The sequence below is a fragment of the Bubalus kerabau genome, chromosome 1 (genome assembly GCF_029407905.1).
Source record: "Bubalus kerabau isolate K-KA32 ecotype Philippines breed swamp buffalo chromosome 1, PCC_UOA_SB_1v2, whole genome shotgun sequence".
In the NCBI taxonomy this organism is placed as follows: domain Eukaryota; kingdom Metazoa; phylum Chordata; class Mammalia; order Artiodactyla; family Bovidae; genus Bubalus; species Bubalus kerabau.
In genome coordinates, this window is record NC_073624.1 from 13147414 (window position 1) to 13167453 (window position 20040).

The following is a 20040-nucleotide window of genomic DNA, read 5'->3' on the forward strand; positions in this document are numbered from 1 at the left end:
CGCGCGGACCAATGGGCGGTGGTGACAGTGTGGGGTGCGGTTGCGGGGCGGGGCGGCTGCGCCAGGCTGGCCAGGAGCTGCCGCGGGTGTGGACGCGGTCGGTGTTCGCGGGGCTGCAGGATGGAGTCGTCGCTCCGCCTCCCGGACCCCTGCGGGGACAGGTCAGGAGCGATGGCGGCGGGCGGAGACCCAAGAGGGCCGTGGAGGTCTGGGCTGGGCGCCCAGGGGAGTGGGGGGCGGGTGGGCCGGGGGGCGCGGGGCCCCCACGCCGAGGGCCAGTTCGTGTCCAGTCGCGCCGGGACCCGCGGAGTCGGTCCGGCCTCGTCAGAACGCGTCAGTCAGGGGGTGCTCGGCCTGGGCCGGGGGTGCGGGGTGGTTCTGGGGGCCAGCAGTTGAGGAGGAGGCGGCATCCCGGCCCAGGGCGGGCTCTCCGGGTAGTCAGCGCAGGCCGGGCCAGGCGCAGGCGGGGTGGCTTCGCCTGGGCCCGCGCCCGCCTGCTGCCCTGTACCGCCCGGCGTGCGTCCGGAGCCGGGCCGACCCTGCCCTGGGTCAGCAGCTGAAAACACTCAAAAGCTGGTCGCCCTAGAGGCGTTGGTGCCGACAACACCCGTTTTTCTGTTTCATCGGGTTTTATTGACGTGAGAGCAGCCCTCTGTGAAGTTGGTTCACTGCTTTTTGGTTTCTTAAGTCGAGAGAAGAACCGATATTTACAAGTATAAATATGGACGCGCAAGGCGGAGATCCAGTTAAAATTCAGCAGCATCCGTTGAATTCGGGTGGTGCTCGCTCTGCCATGGCTATCCGGTCAATCTTAAGTGAACGGATTTAAGGCAGTAAATTTCCCAGCTACCAGATGTTTGGTGTGACTCATGATTTTGGGGAAAAAGAAATGGAATTGACTTTGAGAGACCAAGAGGCAAAATGGTTTTTAATTCTTTGGACCTGAAGTTTCAAGGGATAATTGTCAAGTTTGTCCCTCTTTGTCTTCCCAGAGAAACCAGCTCTTTAATCTGAAAATTGACTTCAAAGAGGAATGTGTGAGTCACCAAATGTTTCTCCTGCCCTATGTTCTGTCATTGGTTAACTGACTTGTTGCCTAGAGGGGAGCGGAATGAAAGTCTCTTGCTTTTTTTGGCTTCACGTTGTATGTTTTGGATGTTTTTGATGAGATACATGGATAGAGTTTTCGGTATGAGTACTTTTCAGTGTGAAGGATAACATCTGACTTTTTAAAGTTTCCTGTGACTTTTTTTTTCCTTTTTCTTCTTTTGAGTGGTGAGACCGTTTCCCCAGAGTTATTTTCAACAAAGTAGAAAAATTATGAGCAAATACACAGAACATTTTTCCTGTATCTGAACTATTTAGTGGAAACTGGAGATGGAATTAGAAACAGCACTCTGAGCCCCTTGGCTGAGCTAGGCGCTTGTGTTGTAGATTCCCCTGGAGATGACAGCATTGCTTGGCCGGTGCTGGAACCTGAGCCTCCCTGGCTCTGTGTTCCTGATACAGGATTGAAGATATGGTGGGCGAGGCTGCTCCGCGTGATGCGACCTGGTGACCCAGAGCTGACTACGGAAGTCCTGGTCTCTGGTTTGTCCATATGCCATGGTTTTTCTTCAGAAATGCAGCCAGTAGTGGTGGCTGGGGGTTATGTCTTGGCCAGGCTTGCTATCCTCTTTCACCTTCTCTCTTTTTCAGATGGTTCATCAGATGAGCTAATTGTTGGTAAACAGACTTCACCAGTGCTTGAATATGCTTAGATTAACTAATGCAAGACTACAGTGTATCTGGACATTATCAAGAGCTATAGTAAAAGCCTACTGACATCCATCGTGCATGTATTTCTCCAAATATGAAGACTTCATAGAGACCTAGGAAAGCAAGAATAACCCCTGTAATACATTTCCTTTCCAAGCAAAGAGACTCAGACATTCTTTGGAATAGTTTTCATTTCCAGCTTCTCTTATTCTTTCCTGTGGAAACTGTGCTGTTTCCCCTGCCTTTGTACCCACTGAAAGAAAAAGTTAACATCTCTTCTTACCAAGAGGGAAAGTGTGCTTGAGTTGCTCAGAGGAAGAGTGGAAGCTGTCTTCCTCCATGTTAGAGGATTTGAGGACTGGACGTGTGTGTGCGTGTGTGTTTCTCAGTCACGTCCAACTCTTTTCGACCTCATTAACTATAGCCCACCAGGCTCCTCTGTCCATGGATTTCCCAGGCAAGAATATTGGAGTGGGTTGCCATTCCCTTCTCCAGGGGATCTCCCTCACCCAGGGATTGAACCTGGGTCTGAGGCCTGGAAGGGGCCTTGATAATTCCCTTAGGTTATGTTGAGTACAGTTGACAGTGAAATTGCTAAGGCTTCTTTCAAACTGAGACTTCCTGTGGTCTGCTCTCCTTTATTTCCTCTGAGCCAGTTCCTTAGGAAGATGCTCTTTGTATTAAGTCTGTGCTGCCTCGCCAGACGTTCTTGTGCTTAGTAAGGCCTACAGCATTGTCCTGGCTTGGTTAGAGCTTGACTCCACTGATGCTTGAGAAGAGACACCCTGTCCACGAGCTGGTGGATGTGCTGTGTTTGTCGACTCTCAGCACTCGTCCTGAGTCTTGAGAATGAGGGTTGTCATCGCTGACCCTTGCCTTAGGACCGCTGTGGCAGCACTCATGGTTAGCAGGAAGGATCTCTGGGATAAAGGGATGGTGTCATCGGGGTCACTGGGACCTCCGGGAGACCCCTGTTCTGAAGGTGATGAGAGTACTGCCCTGTGTTTATCAGGTGGTCCTTTCTGCTTTACCACCAGGCACTGAGGTGGGGCGAGTGCTGGAGGCTCCCAGTGGGTTCCTGACTCCAGTCCCAGCTTCCTCACTGCCTCTCAGTGCCACCTGGAGCCCCTCAGCTACTTGTCTGGCTTCAGTTTTCTCCTCCGGAATAACAGGGTTTCTTTGGATTCCCTTAATGATTTATACCGAATTAATAAAATAACATATTTCAACAACAAATTTTGAAAGGTACAAAACTATATTCTCTGAAAAGTATGTCTTCTCGTTGTCTCTCATGTCACTCAGTTTGCTCATTGGTAGGTTTCTTAGGGGAATCTTCTAAAGATTTTCTGTATATTAAATAATGTCATCTTTTCCTTTCTTATTCTTTATTTATGTTTTATTTTTGTAAACAAGTGAGTATGTCGGAATTTTCACGTTGCTTGTCACAGTGCTGATTTCCATGATTCTAATTTGATAGAACTCAGCTGAGGCACAGGTATGTTAGTTCTTAACAAACATCCGGGAATCATTCTGTGACCCATACATTGAAAAATACCGTTTTGAATTCATGGCATGTTGATTTTTTTTTTGTTTGTTTGTGCTACTTTTAAAAAGTTTGGATTTTTTTTTTTTCTGCTACTTAAATTTTCTTTTTTTTAAATTTTTGGTTGAACCATGCAGAATATGGGATCTTAGTTCCCTGACCAGTGATTGAACCCATGCCCCTCTTCATTGGAAGCACCGTCTTAACCACTGGACCACCAAGGAAGTCCCTCATTTACTGTTCTTAAAATGTGATGATTTTAGTTTTAGGGTGGGATACGATAGTCTAATTCTCTTGAAGAGATCTCTAGTCTTTCCCATTCTGTTGTTTTCCTCTATTTCTTTGCATTGATCGCTGAGGAAGGCTTTCTTACCTCTCCTTGCTATTCTTTGGAACTCTGCATTCAAATGGGAATATCTTTCCTTTTCTCCATTGCTTTTCGCTTCTCTTCTTTTCACAGCTATTTGCAAGGCCTCCTCAGACAGCCATTTTGCTTATTTGCATTTCTTTTCCAAGGGGATGGTTTTGATCCCTGTCTTTCGTACAGTGTCACTAACCTTCGTCCATAGTTCATCAGGCAATCTGTCTATCAGATCTAGTCCCTTAAATCTATTTGTCACTTCCACTGTATAATCATAAGGGATTTGATTTAGGTCATACCTAAATGATCTAGTGGTTTTCCCTACTTTCTTCAATTTAAATCTGAATTTGGCAATAAGGAATTCATGATCTGAGCCACAGTCAGCTCCTGGTCTTGTTTTTGCTGACTGTATAGAGCTTCTCCATCTTTGGCTGCAAAGAATATAATCAATCTGATTTTGGTGTTGACCATCTGGTGATGTCCATGTGTAGAGTCTTCTCTTGTGTTGTTGGAAGAGGGTGTTTGCTATGACCAGTGTGTTCTCTTGGCAAAACTCCATTAGCCTTTGCCCTGATTCATTCCGTATCCCAAGGCCAAATTTGCTTGTTACTCCAGGTGTTTTTTGACTTCCTACTTTTGCATTCCAGTCCCCTATAATGAAAAGGACATCTTTTTGGGGTGTTAGTTCTAAAAGGTCTTGTAGGTCTTTATAGAACCATTCAACTTCAGCTTCTTCAGCGTTACTGGTTGGAGCATAGGCTTGGATTACCGTGATATTGAATGGTTTGCCTTGGAAACGAACAGAGATCATTCTGTCGTTTTTGAGATTGCATCCAAGTACTGCATTTCAGACTCTCTTGTTGACCATGAAGGCTACTCCATTTCTTCTGAGGGATTCCTGCCCACAGTAGTAGATATAATGGTCATCTGAGTTAAATACACCCATTCCAATCTATTTTAGTTCGCTGATTCCTAGAATGTCGATGTTCACTCTTGCCATCTCCTGTTTGACCACTTCCAATTTGCCTTGATTCATGGACCTAACATTCCAGGTTCCTATGCAATATTGCTCTTTACAGCATCGGACCTTGCTTCTATCACCAGTCACATCCATAGCTGGGTATTGTTTTTGCTTTGGCTCCTTCCCTTCATTCTTTCTGGAGTTATTTCTCCACTGATCTCCTGTAGCATATTGGGCACCTACCGACCTGGGGAGTTCCTCTTTCAGTATCCTATCATTTTGCCTTTTCATACTGTTCATGGGGTTCTCAAGGCAAGAATACTGAAGTGGTTTGGCATTCCCTTCTCCAGTGGACCACATTCTGTCAGACCTCTCCACCATGACCCGCCCATCTTGGGTGGCCCCACACGGCATGGCTTAGTTTCATTGAAGGGAACATTTCATGCAAAGACGGGGTCAATAAAGGACAGAAATGGTATGGACCTAACAGAAGCAGAAGATATTAAGAAGAGATGGCAAGAATACGCAGAAGAACTGTACAAAAAAGATCTTCACGACCCAGATAATCACGATGGTGTGATCATTCACCTAAGCCAGACATGCTGGAATGTGAAGTCAAGTGGGCCTTAGAAAGCATCACTACGAACAAAGCTAGTTGAGGTGATGGAATTCCAGTTGAGCTATTCCAAATCCTGAAAGATGATGCTGTGAAAGTGCTGCACTCAATATGCCAGCAAATTTGGAAAACTTAGCAGTGGCCACAGGACTGGAAAAGGTCAGTTTTCATTCCAATCCCAAAGAAAGGCAATGCCAAAGAATGCTCAAACTACCACACAATTGCACTCATCTCACATGCTAGTAAAGTAATGCTCAAAATTCTCCAAGCCAGGCTTCAGCAATACGTGAACCGTGAACTTCCAGATGTTCAAGCTGGTTTTAGAACAGGCAGAGGAACCAGAGATCAAATTGCCAACATCTGCTGGATCATTGAAAAACCAAGAGAATTCCAGAAAAACATGTATTTCTGATTTATTGACTATGCCAAAGCCTTTGACTGTGTGGATCACAATAAACTGGAACATTCTGAAAGAGATGGGAATCCCAGACCACCTGACCTGCCTCTTGAGAAACCTATATGCAGGTCAGGAAGCAACAGTTAGAACTGGACATGGAACAACAGACTGGTTCAAAATAGGAAAAGGAGTACATCAAGGCTGTATATTGTCACCCTGCTTATTTAACTTCTGTGCAGAGTACATCATGAGAAACGCTGGGCTGGAGGAAGCACAAGCTGGAATCAGATTGCTGGGAGAAATATCAATAACCTCAGATGTGCAGATGACACTACCCTTATGGCAGAAAGTGAAGAGGAACTAAAAAGCCTCTTGATGAAAGTGAAAGTGGAGGGTGAAAACGTTGGTTTAAAGCTCTACATTCAGAAAACGAAGATCATGGCATCTGGTCCCATCACTTCATGGGAAATAGATGGAGAAACAGTGTCAGACTTTATTTTTTTGGGGCTCCATCACTGCAGATGGTGACTGCAGCCATGAAATTAAAAGACGCTTACTCCTTGGAAGGAAAGTTATGACCAACCTAGATAGCATATTCAAAAGCAGAGATATTACTTTGCCAACAAAGGTCCGTCTAGTCAAGGCTATGGTTTTTCCAATGGTTATGTATGGATGTGAGAGTTGGCCTGTGAAGAAAGCTGAGCGCTGAAGAATTGATGCTTTCGAACTATGGTGTTGGAGAAGACTCTTGAGAGTCCCTTGGACTGCAAGGAGATCCAACCAGTCCATCCTAAAGGAGACCAGTCCTGGGTGTTCATTGGAAGGAATGATGCTAAAGTTGAAACTCCAGTACTTTGGCCACCTCATGTGAAGAGTTGACTCATTGGAAAAGACTCTGATGCTGGGAAGGATTAGGGGCAGGAGGAGAAGGGGATGACAGAGAATGAGATGGCTGGATGGCATAACCGACTCGATGGATATGAGTCTGAGTGAACTCCGGGAGTTGGTGATGGACAGGGAGGCCTGGCGTGCTGTGATTCATGGGGTCGCAGAGTCAGACACGACTGAGTGACTGACGATAGTCTAAACACTGATACCTACTTTGATCATGGGCAAGATATATTTTTAGAATATGAGCTATAGTGGTTGCTTCAAGCTTTTTTCCTGTGTGATTATTAACGTATAGAAAATAAGACTTGTCTGAAAAATAATTTTCAGACAAGCTTCTTGAAAAATAAATCATTGCTTCTTAGATTTGCTGGAAGAAAAGTCCATAAATTCGTAGTTTGCCTCTGATTTTCAGTTTTAGAATGAAGCAAGTTTATAGAGGATTGATTTGTTTTCCTATTGAAATTCAGTGTAATTTTCTTACGAGAATTTGATATATCACATAAGCCAGAAGCAAAGCAGAGGGAGATGTTTTGACTGAGGAAGGCTGGTAAGCTGTGCTTTCAGAGCGGGAAGATCTGTCGAGATAAAGGAATCCATCATGATGGCTTACATTTGCGTATCCTTGCAGAGTACAGAGAGCTTTCACATAGGTGATGTCTTCTGAGCTTCACAGCTCTGCAGAAATCAGGGCTTCTGACACTGTCTTCATGTTATAGGTGGGGAGATTAAGGCTCAGAAAAGGTGCAGTACAGTCAAGTTGCATGACAGGTAAATGAGGTGGTCAGAAGTGAAATCTAGACTTAAAACTGGGCTTTTGACTTCTAATCTCCTCTCTTCTTTTTCTCACTTACTATTAAGATATCCATTCCAGATATTTCTGGATGCCATTTATGCATATAACTGGTAACAGCTGCTACTGATTACATTCTGATTATTTTTAGAGCAAGGTTGAAGAAATCAGACATCCTAGCAAAGTACTAATGAGTACTAATTCCATCCAGTGGAATGGGAGTGGAAGGATTTAATTGGTGTCCTAAGGCAAAAGAATGTACTTTCTCTTTGCCACTTTGATTTTTGGCTGTGCTGCATCTTCCTGGCTGCTTAGGGGCTTTCTCTAGTTGCCGCGAGCGGGGGCTACTCTCCAGTTGCCGTGCCTTTTTGCCATTGCCGTGGCTTCTCATTGTGGAGTCTGGGCTCCAGAGCGCAGGCTCAGTAGTTGCCCCGCGTGCAGTCTTCCCAGACTGGGGATCGAATCTTCGTCCCTGCATTGACAGGCGGATTCTTAACCGCTGGACCACCGGGGACGTCCACAACAGTGTACTTTGATCTTTACATGAGAGAGAAGGAAATGACATTACCAGAGAGAAACTGAAACCCCTGAGAAGAGGACAACCCAGCAGGAGGTGAAGTGAACTTGAATTCTCAGTTGTGTCCTTTTTAAAATCTGTGAGGTTTAAAATCTGTGAGGAATAAACGGATAGTTTAACTTCTGCATCAAGTCATTCGTTTTAAATAACCTTTCTGTTGGGCTCACTAAAAAGAATGCTTTTTAAAGCCTTTGTCAAAAAAAAAAAAGAATAAATTGAGATTCTCCAAAAAAAAAAAAATAAATAAATAAAAATAAAGCCTTTGTCGTGTGGGACATGCAGAATGAGAGAGGGCTTCTTCATCTGAAGCAGTTTTCTTCACTGTGTTCTCTGGGGCCAAATGAATCATCTCATCAGCTGCCAAGTTTCCCTTCTCACTGCCTCTCTCTCCCCGGGCAGTTCTCCCTTCTCTCTGATTGTCTTTTCTAAATGGGCCTCTTAGGAAATGGGTTTTCGTTCCCTCGCTTCAATTAAGTTAGTCCCAGATTGTGGCAGTCACTCAAGTAACAAACCGCTGAGCCTGGAATATTAACAGTTTTCCTGCGTGAGGCAGGGTAGGTTTCTGTGGAGTCTTTTCTGGCCTTTCTAATTTGATCTTTGTGCCTTCTCCCAGAAGCAGTGTTTTGTTTCAGCCAGATGTACTCTTGGGTCTCACTGCATGTGAAACTACGCCTCCAGTGTTGACATTTGGGATGTGGACAAGGTGAATCTACTTGTCAGTTGACTTAGAGAAAAATGCTTTATTAATAGCTGTCGACCCAAGTACTTGACGCCATGATCAGTTCAGACACAATGAAATCTGATGACCCTTTTCCAATAGTATTTATAACCTGTGATCAACTGCTCCCATGGGCATCTTCAAAATCCATTCACTGGCTTGGAAATTCTGCTGCCTAAAAATACCCATGAACTGACATTCTGACTGAAAAGATTCTTGGCAGACTTGTTGAAATGCCATAATAATGAAATCCCAGACTTTCTGCTGACCATTTGAATATTTGTGGGGAAGGTGCAGTCTGCACGCTGAGGCAGGTGCTGTGGGGCTGAGGCTGAACTCTAGCTCGTCCACTCATCCACTTTCTGACCTTGAACAGATAGCTCCCTCTGAGTTAACAGTTCTCTGGTGTTAACTTTCCCTTTGAGTTAATGATTCTCCCTCTGTTCTGTAGAACTTCGTTTAGTTTTGTGTAGATTTGCTAACCAGGCTTGTTTAGGCTTGCTATTCAACAACTTGGTTTGAAATGAAGAAAAGAGAATATTAAAGGAACGAGTGCAAGTTTAGTAAGATCATAATACAGTTTGACCGGAAATCCTAGTTCAGAGTTATTATAAGTGTATAAAAATCTTGATTATTTCTGCTAAGTTATAATTTAAAACTAGAGCTCAGAGAAAGTGTAACTTTTGAAGTACAGAAGGGATCTAAATGTTACAATTGTATAACATCTTTTTAGTGCCTCTTTTGTTCAGGTCAGAATGCTTTGAATATACCACACTGTTTATTTAAATTGGCCATCTTGCCCAGGCTTGATGAAAGGAATTAGTGGTGTTGAGATAAGGCATTAAAGACACACCTGTTTTCTTCACTGTTAGAGGCCGTAAGAGAAATGTTTGAGAATTTTAGTTGTGTTTCAGAATTTAGCATCATTGGAGAGGTTTTAGTATTTTATAGGGAATAAAATGATTTTTAGAGCATTTAAAAAATGCTTGCTTGTTTAGCTGTGTCAGGTCTTAGTTGTGGCACACGGGGCCTTTGTTGCAGTTCAAGGACTCTCTAGTTGTGGTGCGTGGGCTCAGTAGCCCTGAAGCATGTGGGGTCTTAGTTCCCCATCGGGGATCAAACCTTTGTCCCCTGCATTGCAAGGCAGATTCTTAACCACTGGACAACCAGGGAAGTTCTGAGATAGAATGATTTTTTCCCCCATGCTCACAATTCTGGTTTAGTGAAGAGGGACCGGTGAGGTGGAGGAAAAGCAGTTTCATAGCAGTAGTTGTTGAAAATACTAGTCTGTAACAGTGAGTTTATTTTTTGTCTTATTTGTTTTATATAGGACTTTTTCAAGTGTATACTAATTTTCACTGAATACTAATAATATTCTTGCACTGTATACATAAAGCTTGATTTAAAAATATGTGAATGAGGATTAAAGACAGGAAATCAGGAACATACCTAGATAGGGGCCCACAAAGTCAAGGTGGAGAGTGTATCATATCTCTTATTTTTGTCTATTTGTGTCTCTTTTAAGCTAGGGAAAAAATGAGATGATTTAACACTTAGTGTTGTTGTTATTCTTAAATGTAAACATGGTGGTTGTTGTTCAGTCTCCCCGTAGTGCCCGATTCTTTGCAGCCTCTTGGACTGCAGCACACCAGGCTGCTCTGTCCCTCACCATCTCCTGAAATTTGCCCAAGTTGATGTTCATTGCATCCATGATGCCATCCAGCCATCTTGTCCTCTGATGTCCTCCTCTTCTGCCTGAAATCTTTCCCAGCATCAGGGACTTTTCCAATGACTTGGCTGTTCACATCAGATGGAAAGGTTAAGCAGAAGGAGAGAAGTCGCTCAGTCGTGTCCGACTCTTTGTGATCCCATGGACTGTAGCCTTCCAGGCTCCTCCATCCATGGGATTTTCCAGGCAAGAGTACTGGCGTGGGCTGCCATTGCCTTCTCCAAATGTAAAGGTTACATGGGAACTTAAATAGAGGGACTGTCAGAGAATCAGCACACCTCCGTGTCTGTATCTCAGGGGCTAGTAAATCTGCTTACAGTTAGTGGGCAGGAGGAGTCTTGGAGATGGTGCACAAATTCCAGGTTGCTGTGCATTATTGAAATTTATAAACCCTTCCACACTGTGGGAACGTCCTAGTTAGCCATTCAACCATAGAGAGATGCTTTTGTGCATTTACCCAAAGTGCGGGAAAAGCCCTGCTTCCCTTTGTAGCTGTGGAACATGTCTTCTTAAATAAAGACATCATATTTATGGTTTCTTTTTTTTTTTGGCAAGAAGCTCCTGGTAAAAACTTAACAATAGAAATAATTGAGAACCACTTCTGCCTTGTTTTATACTTCGTTTTTAAGAATGCTGAGTCACAAAATCTTAAGTTAGGAAATTGTCAAAAATAGAAAAGACTTTCAGAAGGAGTTTAAAGACAGACAGAAGGGTTTGGTTTTTTAATTGAGACAGTAATTTGATTCCATTTTGTTGACTTCCTTCAGTGAAACAAATTTGTCTCCTAATAGTATTAAATCTTGTCCATCCACATTTGTAGTCTCTTGTAATGACTGAATAGTGTTTTACTCTTTTATTGAAAAGGGAGTTACATGACTTGCTAGATCTTGAAGTCAGTGATTTTAGTAAGATGCTATATACTACCTATCTCTTAGAACTATCTCCAAAAAAGAAGTAGATCTATATGGGAAAAGAATTAAAAAAAAAAAAAAAGAGTGTATGTATTAACCGGTCACTTTGCTATATACCTGAAACTAGCACATTATAAATCAATTGTATTCCAATAAAAATTAAAAACGAAAAGAAAAGAAAAACAGAAGTAGAATATATTTGATTTTAGATGTAATTTAGACTCTGAAAAGAGACCAGGATTAGTGTCTTTCTGTTATTTAACCCTAGGCGTGGCTCTCCAGCTCTGTTTCCTTTATCTTCAAAGTGTGAAAAATGACAGTACTTAATTCATAGGACTGTTTTGAGGAATAAATAAAAGAATACATTTAAGTACTTAACACTGTGTTAACACTGTGTCTGGAATATAATGAATACTCAGTACATGATTTTAAAGAGAAAAAACATCCTGGCGTGCACGGGGGTCCGCGTTCTGCCTTTTCTCATCCTGTGGGTATCCAGTCTCGTCAGGTCCCCTGGACTGTGTGGCATGAAGGGTGGCCGGTCCTCCTGCAGTCAGTGTGGGCAGCCTGTGGAGACTGGTGCTTCCCCGAGGTAGACTAAACTGGCTCCAAATGGCCCAAAGGAGTAGCTAGCTACACGGACATGACAAGACTGATGTGGTTTTAAGAGGATTTTCTCTTTAAGTGCTTTCATTTTTTTTTAACAGTGCCTTTGAAGATGAGACCATGAAGCTCAGGCAGCTGAAACTGGATAACCAGGTGAGCAGAGTCTCCTCTTCTGAAAGATGTGGACAGCTTATCCTGACCAGGAAGCCAGTGGGCCTGACTGTGGCTACAGCAAGGCCAAAGCGCTTGAGGACATCAGCATTAAAACTGGCCTTGGACTTACAGTCACTAAAGATTCCTTGGCATCTGTCATAAGAATTGGAAAAATGTTAACGCTGTATTTCTGTGTAGTAATATGAAACTGCTGCCCAAATATCTCTCTGCACTGTAATTTCATGTAACTACAAGATTTTTTCTTTACCTTAAATTGCAAATCTGAAAATGGTACTGTGCTACTTAAAAGCTTCTACTGCCTACAGAATACTTCCTCACAGTATTGGTCTCACTTTTCAGTTACATGTTATTATTTGCAGTGATTTGACTTATGTTCATTTCCTCCATTAGACTAAGCTCCATGAGAACAGGAACCGAGAAGTCTGTTACTGATGACCTTTCCATCAGAAGGTCCTGGCCTGGGGCTGGGCCCATTGTAGTCCTTCATTAAATACTGGAATGATGGAAGAGATAAATGCAGTTCTCTGTTGTCACATACTGTGAGAGTCCTGATTAGTCAGCCTAGAATCTTATACCCAACATGTGTTATTTTCATAGGAGTGTTTTCTAATTCAGGAAATTCTTTAGGTCCATCCAGTCTGCCAACGTAGGATCATTAGCCATCAGTGTCTGGAGTGACAGGTGACTAAAAATACTTCCAAGTGCTGTCTTGCTCCTTTATGTTGCTTTTGGACCTCATAATGGGACTTTTTGTTGTTCAGTCGCTCAGGCATGTCTGATTCTTTGCCACCTCATGGACTGCAGCATGCCAACCTGCCTTGTCCTTCACCATCTCCTGGAGCTTGCTCAAACTCATGTCCATCGAGTTGGTGATGCCATCCAACCATCTCATCCTCTGTTGTCCCCTTCTCCTCCTGCCTTCAATCTTTCCCAGCATCAAGTTCTTTTCAAATGAGTCAGCTCTTCGCATCAGGTGGCCAAAGTATTGGAGTTTCAGCTTCAGCATCAGTCCTTCCAATGAATATTCAGGACTGATCTTTAGGATGGACTGGTTGGATCTCCTTGCAGTCCAAGGGACTCTCAAGAGTCTTCTCCATCACCACAGTTCAAAAGCATCAGTTTTTCAGCGCTCAGCTTTCTTTATGGTTCAACTGTCACACCCATGCATGACTACTGGAAAAACTATAGCTTTGACTATATGGACCTTTGTTGGCAAAGTAATGTCTCTGTTTTTCAATATGCTGCCTAGGTTTGTCATAACTGTTCTTCCAAGAAGCAAGCGTCTTTTAATTGCATGGTTGCAGTCACTGTTAGCAGTGATTTTGGAGCCAAAAAAAAATAAAGTTTGTTGCTGTTTCTGTTGTTTCCCCTTCTGTTTGCCATGAAGTGATGGGACCGGATGCCATGATCTTTGTTGTTGGGTTTTTTTTTTTTTTCTGTTTTTTTGAATGTTGAGTTTTAAGCCAGCTTTTTCACTCTTGTCTTTCACTTTCATCAAAAGACTCTTTAGTTCTCTTCGCTTTCTGCCATAAGGGTGGTATCATCTGCATATCTGAGGTTATTGATATTTCTCCTGGCAATCTTGATTCTAGCTGGTGCTTCATCCAGCCCAGCATTTCGCATGATGTACTCTGCATATAAGTTAAATATACAGCATTGATGTACTCCTTTCCCAATTTGGAACCAGTCCATTGTTCCATGTCCAGTTCTAACTGTTGCTTCTTGACATGCTTGCAGGTTTCTCAGGAGGCTTAAGGTGGTCTGGTATTCCTGTCTGTTTCAGAATTTTCCACAGTTTGTTGTGATCCACAGTCAAAGGCTTTAGTGAAGTCAGTGAAACAGAAGTAGATGTTTTTTTTGATTTTTCTTGCTTTTTCTATGATCCAGTCAGTTCAGTTCAGTCACTCAGTCATGTCCAACTCTTTGTGACCCCATGGACAGCAGCACGCCAGGCCACCCTGTCCATCACTAACTCTCGGAGTTTACCCAGACTCATGTCCTTTGAATCGGTGATGCCATCCAACCATCTCATCCTCTGTTGTCCCCTTCTCCTCCTGCCCTCAATCTTTCCCAGCATCAGGGCCTTTTCCAATGAGTCAGCTCTTTGCATCAGGTGGCCAAAGTATTGGAGTTTCAGCTTCAACATCAGTCCTTACAGTGAACACTCAGGACTGATTTCCTTTAGGATGGACTGGTTGGATCTCCTTGCAGTCCAAGGGACTCTAAAGAGTCTTCTCCAACACCACAGTTCAAAAGCATCAATTCTTTGTAGCTCAGCTTTCTTTATAGTCCAACTCTCACATCCATACTTGACTGCTGGAAAAACCATAGCCCGGACCTTTTTTGGCAAAGTAATGTCTCTGCTGTTTTCTGAATGTTGAGCTTTAAGCCAGTTTTTTCACTCTCCTCTTTCACTTTCATTAAGAGGCTCTTTAGTTCTTCTTCACTTTCTGCCATAAGGGTGGTATCATCTACATATCTGAGGTTATTGATATTTCTCTCAGCAATCTTGATGCCAGCTTGTGTTTCCTCCAGCCCAGCATTTCTCATGATGTACTCTGCATAGAAGTTAAATAAGCAGGGTGACAATATACAGCCTTGATGTACTCCTTTCCCGATTTTGAACCAGTCTGTTGTTCCATGTCCAGTTCTAACTATTGCTTCCTGACCTGCATACAGACTTCTCAAGAGGCAGGTCAGGTGGTCTGGTATTCCCATCTCTTTCAGAATTTTCCACAGTTTATTCTGATCCACACAGTCAAAGGCTTTGGCATAGTCAATAAAGCAGAAATACATGTTTTTCTGGAACTCTTGGTTTTTTCGATGATCCAGCAGATGTTGGCAATTTGATCTCTGGTTCCTCTGCTTTTGTAAATCCAACTTGAACATCTGGAAGTTCACGGTTCATGTAGTGCCGAAGCCTGGCTTGGAGAATTTTGAGCATTACTTTACTAGTGTGTGAGATGAGTGCAATTGTGTGGTAGTTTGAGCATTCTTTGGCATTGCCTTTCTTTGGGATTGGAATGAAAACTGACCTTTTCCAGTCCTGTGGTCACTGCTGAGTTTTCCAAATTTGCTGACATATTGAGTGTAGCACCTTTACAGCATCATCTTTCAGGATTTGAAATAGCTCAACTGGAATTCCATCACCTCAACTAGCTTTGTTCATAGTGATGCTTTCTAAGGCCCACTTGACTTCACATTCCAGGATGTCTGGCTCTAGGTGAGTGATCACATCGTGATTATCTGGGTCATGAAAATCTTTTTTGTACAGTTCTTCTGTGTATTCTTGCCATCTCTTCTTAATATCTTCTGCTTCTGTTAGGTCCATACTATTTCTGTCCTTTATCGAGCCCATTCTTTGCATGAAATGTTCCCTTGGTATCTCTGATTTTCTTGAAGAGATCTCTAGTCTTTCCCATTCTGTTGTTTTCCTCTATTCCTTTGCAATGATCACTGAGAAAGGTTTTCTTATCTCTCATTGCTATTCTTTGAAACTCTGCATTCAAATGGGTATATCTTTCCTTTTCTCCTTTGCTTTTCGCTTCTCTTCTTTTCACAGCTAATTTGTAAGGCCTCCTCAGACAGCGATTTTGCTTTTTAGCATTTCTTTTTCTTAGGGATGGTTTTGATCCCTGTCTCCTGTACAATGTCACGAACCTCCGTCCATAGTTCATCAGACACTCTATCAGATCTAGTCCCTTAAATCTATTTGTCACTTCCACTGTATAATCATAAGGGATTTGATTTAGGTCATACCTGAGTGGTCTAGTGGTTTTCCCTACTTTCTTCAATTTAAGTCTGAATTTGGCAATAAGGAGTTCATGATCTGAGCCACAGTCAGCTCCTGGTCTGGTTTTTGCTGACTGTATAGCTTCTCCATCTTTGGCTGCAAAGAATATAATCAGTCTGATTTCGGTGTTGACCATCTGATGATGTCCATGTGTAGAGTCTTCTCTTGTGTTGTTGGAAGAGGGTGTTTGCTATGACCAGTGCGTTCTCTTGGCAAAACTCTATTCTCCTTTGCCCTGTTTCATTCTGTACTCCAAGGCCAAATTTGCTTGTTACTCCAGGTGTTTCTTGACTTCCTACTTTTGCATTCCAGTCCCCTATAATGAAAAGGACATCATTTTTGGGTGTTAGTTCTAAAAGGTCTTGTAGGTCTTCATAGAACCGTTCAGCTTCTTCAGCGTTACTGGTCAGGGCATAGACTTGGATTACCATAATATTGAATGGTTTGCCTTGGAAACGAACAGAGATCATTCTGTCGTTTTTGAGATTGCATCCAAGTACTGCATTTCAGACTCTCTTGTTGACTGTGAGGGCTACTCCATTTCTTCTAAGGGATTCCTGCCCACAGTAGTAGATATAATGGTCATCTGAGTTAAATTCAGCCATTCCAGTAGATGTTGGCAATTTGATCTCTGGTTCCTCTGCCTTTTCTAAGTCCAGCTTGAACATCTAGAAGTTGTAGGTTCACGTACTGTTGAAGCCTGGCTTGGAGAATTTTGAGCATTACTTTGCTAGCATGTAAGATGAGTGCAGTTGTTCAGTAGTTTGAACATCCTTTGGTATTGCCTTTCTTTGGGATTGGAATGAAAACTGACCTTTTCCAATCCTGTGGCCACTGCTGAGTTTTCCAAATTTGCTGGCATATTGAGTGCAGCACTTTCACAGCGTTAGCTTTTAGGATTTGAAATACCTCAGCTGGAATTCCATCACCTCCACTAGTTTTGTATTGATGGTTCCTAAGGCCCACTTGACTTCATACTCTAGGATGTCTGGCTCTAGTTGAGTGATCATACCATTGTGGTTATCTGGGTTATTAAGATCTCTTTTGTATAGTTCTTCTGTGTAAGAGGACTTGGAGGGCAGTAAATTACTTCAAAGGTGGAACCTAGTTCAGCTGTCTCCAGGGGGACGTTCCTGAGGCCGTCTGCTTCCAGGGCCACTGCGAGGCCCTTGGTGTCCCTGGTGCCTCTGTGGGGCCTTCACCAAGTCCCCTGCCTCTCAGGCCGCCCCGTGGGAGGGGTCCAGCCTTCCCATGTCCAAGTCCCCTGCCTCTTGGGCTGCCCCGTGGGAGGGGTCCAGCCTTCCCTTGTCCAAGTCCCCTGCCTCTCGGGCTGCCCCGTGAAAGGGGTCCAGCCTTCCCTGTGCACCCAGAATGGAGCGTGGCCCAGCGGCCTTCCGGCACCCTGTGCTTCAAGGTGGCAGCGGTCAGCTCAGTGGTATGTACATGTATTTGTTCTTTTTCAAATTCTTTTCCCATTTAGATTACTACAGAATACTGAGCGGATTTTCCCATGCGGTACAGTAGGTCCTTGTTGGTTATCTATTTTAAATATAGCACTGTGTACAGGTCCATGCCAAACTACCTAACTGTGCCTTCCCCCTGGCAACCATAAGTTCATTCTCTAAATCTGTGAGTCTTTCTGTTTTGTAAATAATTTCATTTGTATCTTTTTTTTTTTTTTTAGATTCTGCATAAAGCAATATCACAAGATACTTGTCTTTCTCTGTCTGACTTACTTCATTAAGTATGATAATCTCCAGGTCCATCCAGGTTGCTTCAAGTGGTATTCTTTCTTTCTTTTCAATGGCTGAGTAATAATATTCCATTATATATATATGTAGCACATCTTCTTTATTCCTCTGTCAGTGGACATTTAGGTTGCTTCCATGACTTAGCTATTGTAAAGAATGCTGCAGTGAACATTGGGGTACCTGTGTCCTTTCAAGGGCATATACTCTTTGGATGTATGCCCTGGAGTGGGATTGCTGGATCATGATAGTCCTGTTTTTAGTTTTCTAAGGACCTTACATACTGTTCTCCGTAGCAGCTGTAAGAGTTTACATTTCCACCAACAGTGTTGGATGGTCCCCTTTTCTTCACACCTAAAGGATAATAAGTTTTCTTTTTTTCTTCCAGTTAAAAAAGTAGGAAAATTTAGAAAAGAAGGAAAAGGAAAAATAATCATGCATATTCTACTTGCTAGACAAATCACTGTTACCGTGTTCCTTCATCTTTTCTCCCACTCATATGTGTTTATATAAACTTGTGATTGTGATTTGATAATAATATGTTAATTACTATATATTTTTCATATACTTGGATTATGGTCTTAGCTTGGCTAAAAATGCATTTGTATCACTTTACATGGCTTTTCATAGGTGTTTAGTAAGTATTTATTAAATGAAGTGAATGGATCCTTACCCCTCTCTGTGCCTTAGTTTTTCCCACTTCTTAAGTGGGAAAATGTAATTTACCAGAGGCTCTGTAAGGATCTGTGAAAGAGTGTATATGTTGAAGTAGCCAGACCTGGTGGTCGATCCCCTGGCTGTCCCCTCTCAATCCTCCCCAGAGAGCGCTGCTGGAGAAGAAGCAGAGGAAGAAGCGCCTGGAGCCGCTCATGGTGCAGCCGAACCTGGAGGCCCGGCCGCGGAGGGCCAGGCTGAGGGGCCGCGAGGAGCACGCTCTGCTGGTGGAGCCGCAGGCCCCGCACGGCGGAGTCATCTTGCAGGGTGTGTACTCAGGCAGCGCCCCCTCCTGCTGCCGTTGTTAGCATCGTTACCAGTCCCTTCACAATCTTTATAATCATGATTAGGCTTCTGAGTTGGGATAAACGCAGTGGTCCAATCAGCGGAGGATACCTGAAAGTTCACAGCCATCCTGGAACAGTTGTTTTATCTGCAAAATGAATGAGTGTGGGATCTTAGTTCCCTGTTGAAGTGATGAGTCTTAACCACTGGACCACCAGGGAAGCCCCCAGAACAGCCCATTTGAGGAGCTTGCAGGCTTGGTTGTTGTCTCCCGGCAGAGTGAACCGTAAAGCCAGGAGCAGATAGAGGCAACCATTCCTCCTGTAGCCGGACTCGGGGGACAGCAGCGACAGCAGCAGGGAGGAGAAAGAGCAGGGTTAAACACGGCCAAAGCCAGCCCCTAGCCACCTGCCTGGACCAGGTCTGGAGTCCGGAGGACCTGCTTTGCTTTCCGTCTCTTTCTTAAGTGTCTGAAGCACAGCATCAGGCGCGTTTCATTCATACTTCAGCCTCTAGTCAGGGCAGCTTGGTAAAATGAACACAGATAATGGAGTGGCTTCCTCTGTTAACAGATGTCCTCGTGGAGGTTAAGGCTGGAGAAGTGGACCAGTTTGGTGGGTGTTCATTCGGATCACACACACCAGAACCACCTGGCCACAGAGAGGATGATACCGGCTTCTGTTTTCTTTTCGTTGGGCTCCTAGGCATTGATGGTCCTGCTGCCTTCCTGAAGCCGGATGCTCAGGATGTGGACACCAGACTTCACGTTCTCACGGTAGGCTCTGCTGCCACAGAGGACACTGAAGGGAGCGCAGACGGGGAGAGTGCACGGGACCCCGCCTCCAAGCCGGATCTGCAGGAGGTTCTCCGAAAGCACGGTGAGGGGGTCCCGGCTTTGAGGCCGTGAGCTGGTTGAGCTGGGGTGACGTCAGGTGTGGGCTGGACAAGAGTTACTCTGTGCTGTGAAGAATGAAGTGGAGGGGACAGGTGCTCCCTAGACCAAGATTCAGGAAGCGTCAGTTTGGAAGATAATGTTCCTCAAGTGGAGGTTCGTTTGCTTGTCTTACAAGTTTGGGAGAAATCCTTGATCTCTGTCTTAAGGTACATGTTTACATAAACTGAGTTTTTAGTATAACAATGGCATTTGAAAACCTGGTACTAACGTTGTGAGTCAACGGTACTTCTATAAAAAAGAAGAAAGCGTAGTAGGAGTGAAGATACCCACATGAGAGTGAGGTCCCAAGAGTTTTATGCCTTTTTGCTACCCGCCCCCAAAAGTTAACATTTTAGGGAAGAAAAAAGAAACTAATGTCCATCACAAACCAACACATCTTGTAAATGGTCGTTTTATTGAGAGATAATTCACGTAACACACAGTTCCCTGCTTAAAGCCGGCAGTCGAGTGGCCCTTTAGTGTGTCTCTCAGAAACCTGCCGCCGTCCGCGCTCCCCGTTTAGAGCGTTGTCTG

General features: G+C 43.7%; 1 protein-coding gene across 9 annotated transcripts in view; it reads left to right on the forward strand.

Annotated features, from left to right (window-relative positions):
• The first annotated feature begins 16 nt into the window (after positions 1 to 16).
• Positions 17 to 20040, forward strand: part of TULP3 (TUB like protein 3) — a 30124-nt gene continuing 10100 nt past the window's right edge. For 2 of the 9 annotated variants that reach the window (XM_055568569.1, XM_055568631.1), the window contains exons 1-4: positions 17 to 161; positions 11960 to 12011; positions 18395 to 18554; positions 19277 to 19450. In XM_055568569.1, coding sequence (XP_055424544.1) covers positions 121 to 161; positions 11960 to 12011; positions 18395 to 18554; positions 19277 to 19450 — 427 coding nt within the window. In that variant the 5' untranslated portion in view covers positions 17 to 120. Of the gene's footprint in view, positions 207 to 992; positions 1038 to 1434; positions 1591 to 1698; positions 1726 to 6923; positions 7931 to 8571; positions 8598 to 11959; positions 12012 to 18394; positions 18555 to 19276; positions 19451 to 20040 lie in introns of those variants that run through there. The other 7 variants (XM_055568590.1, XM_055568609.1, XM_055568599.1 and 4 more) reach the window with 7 other exon arrangements.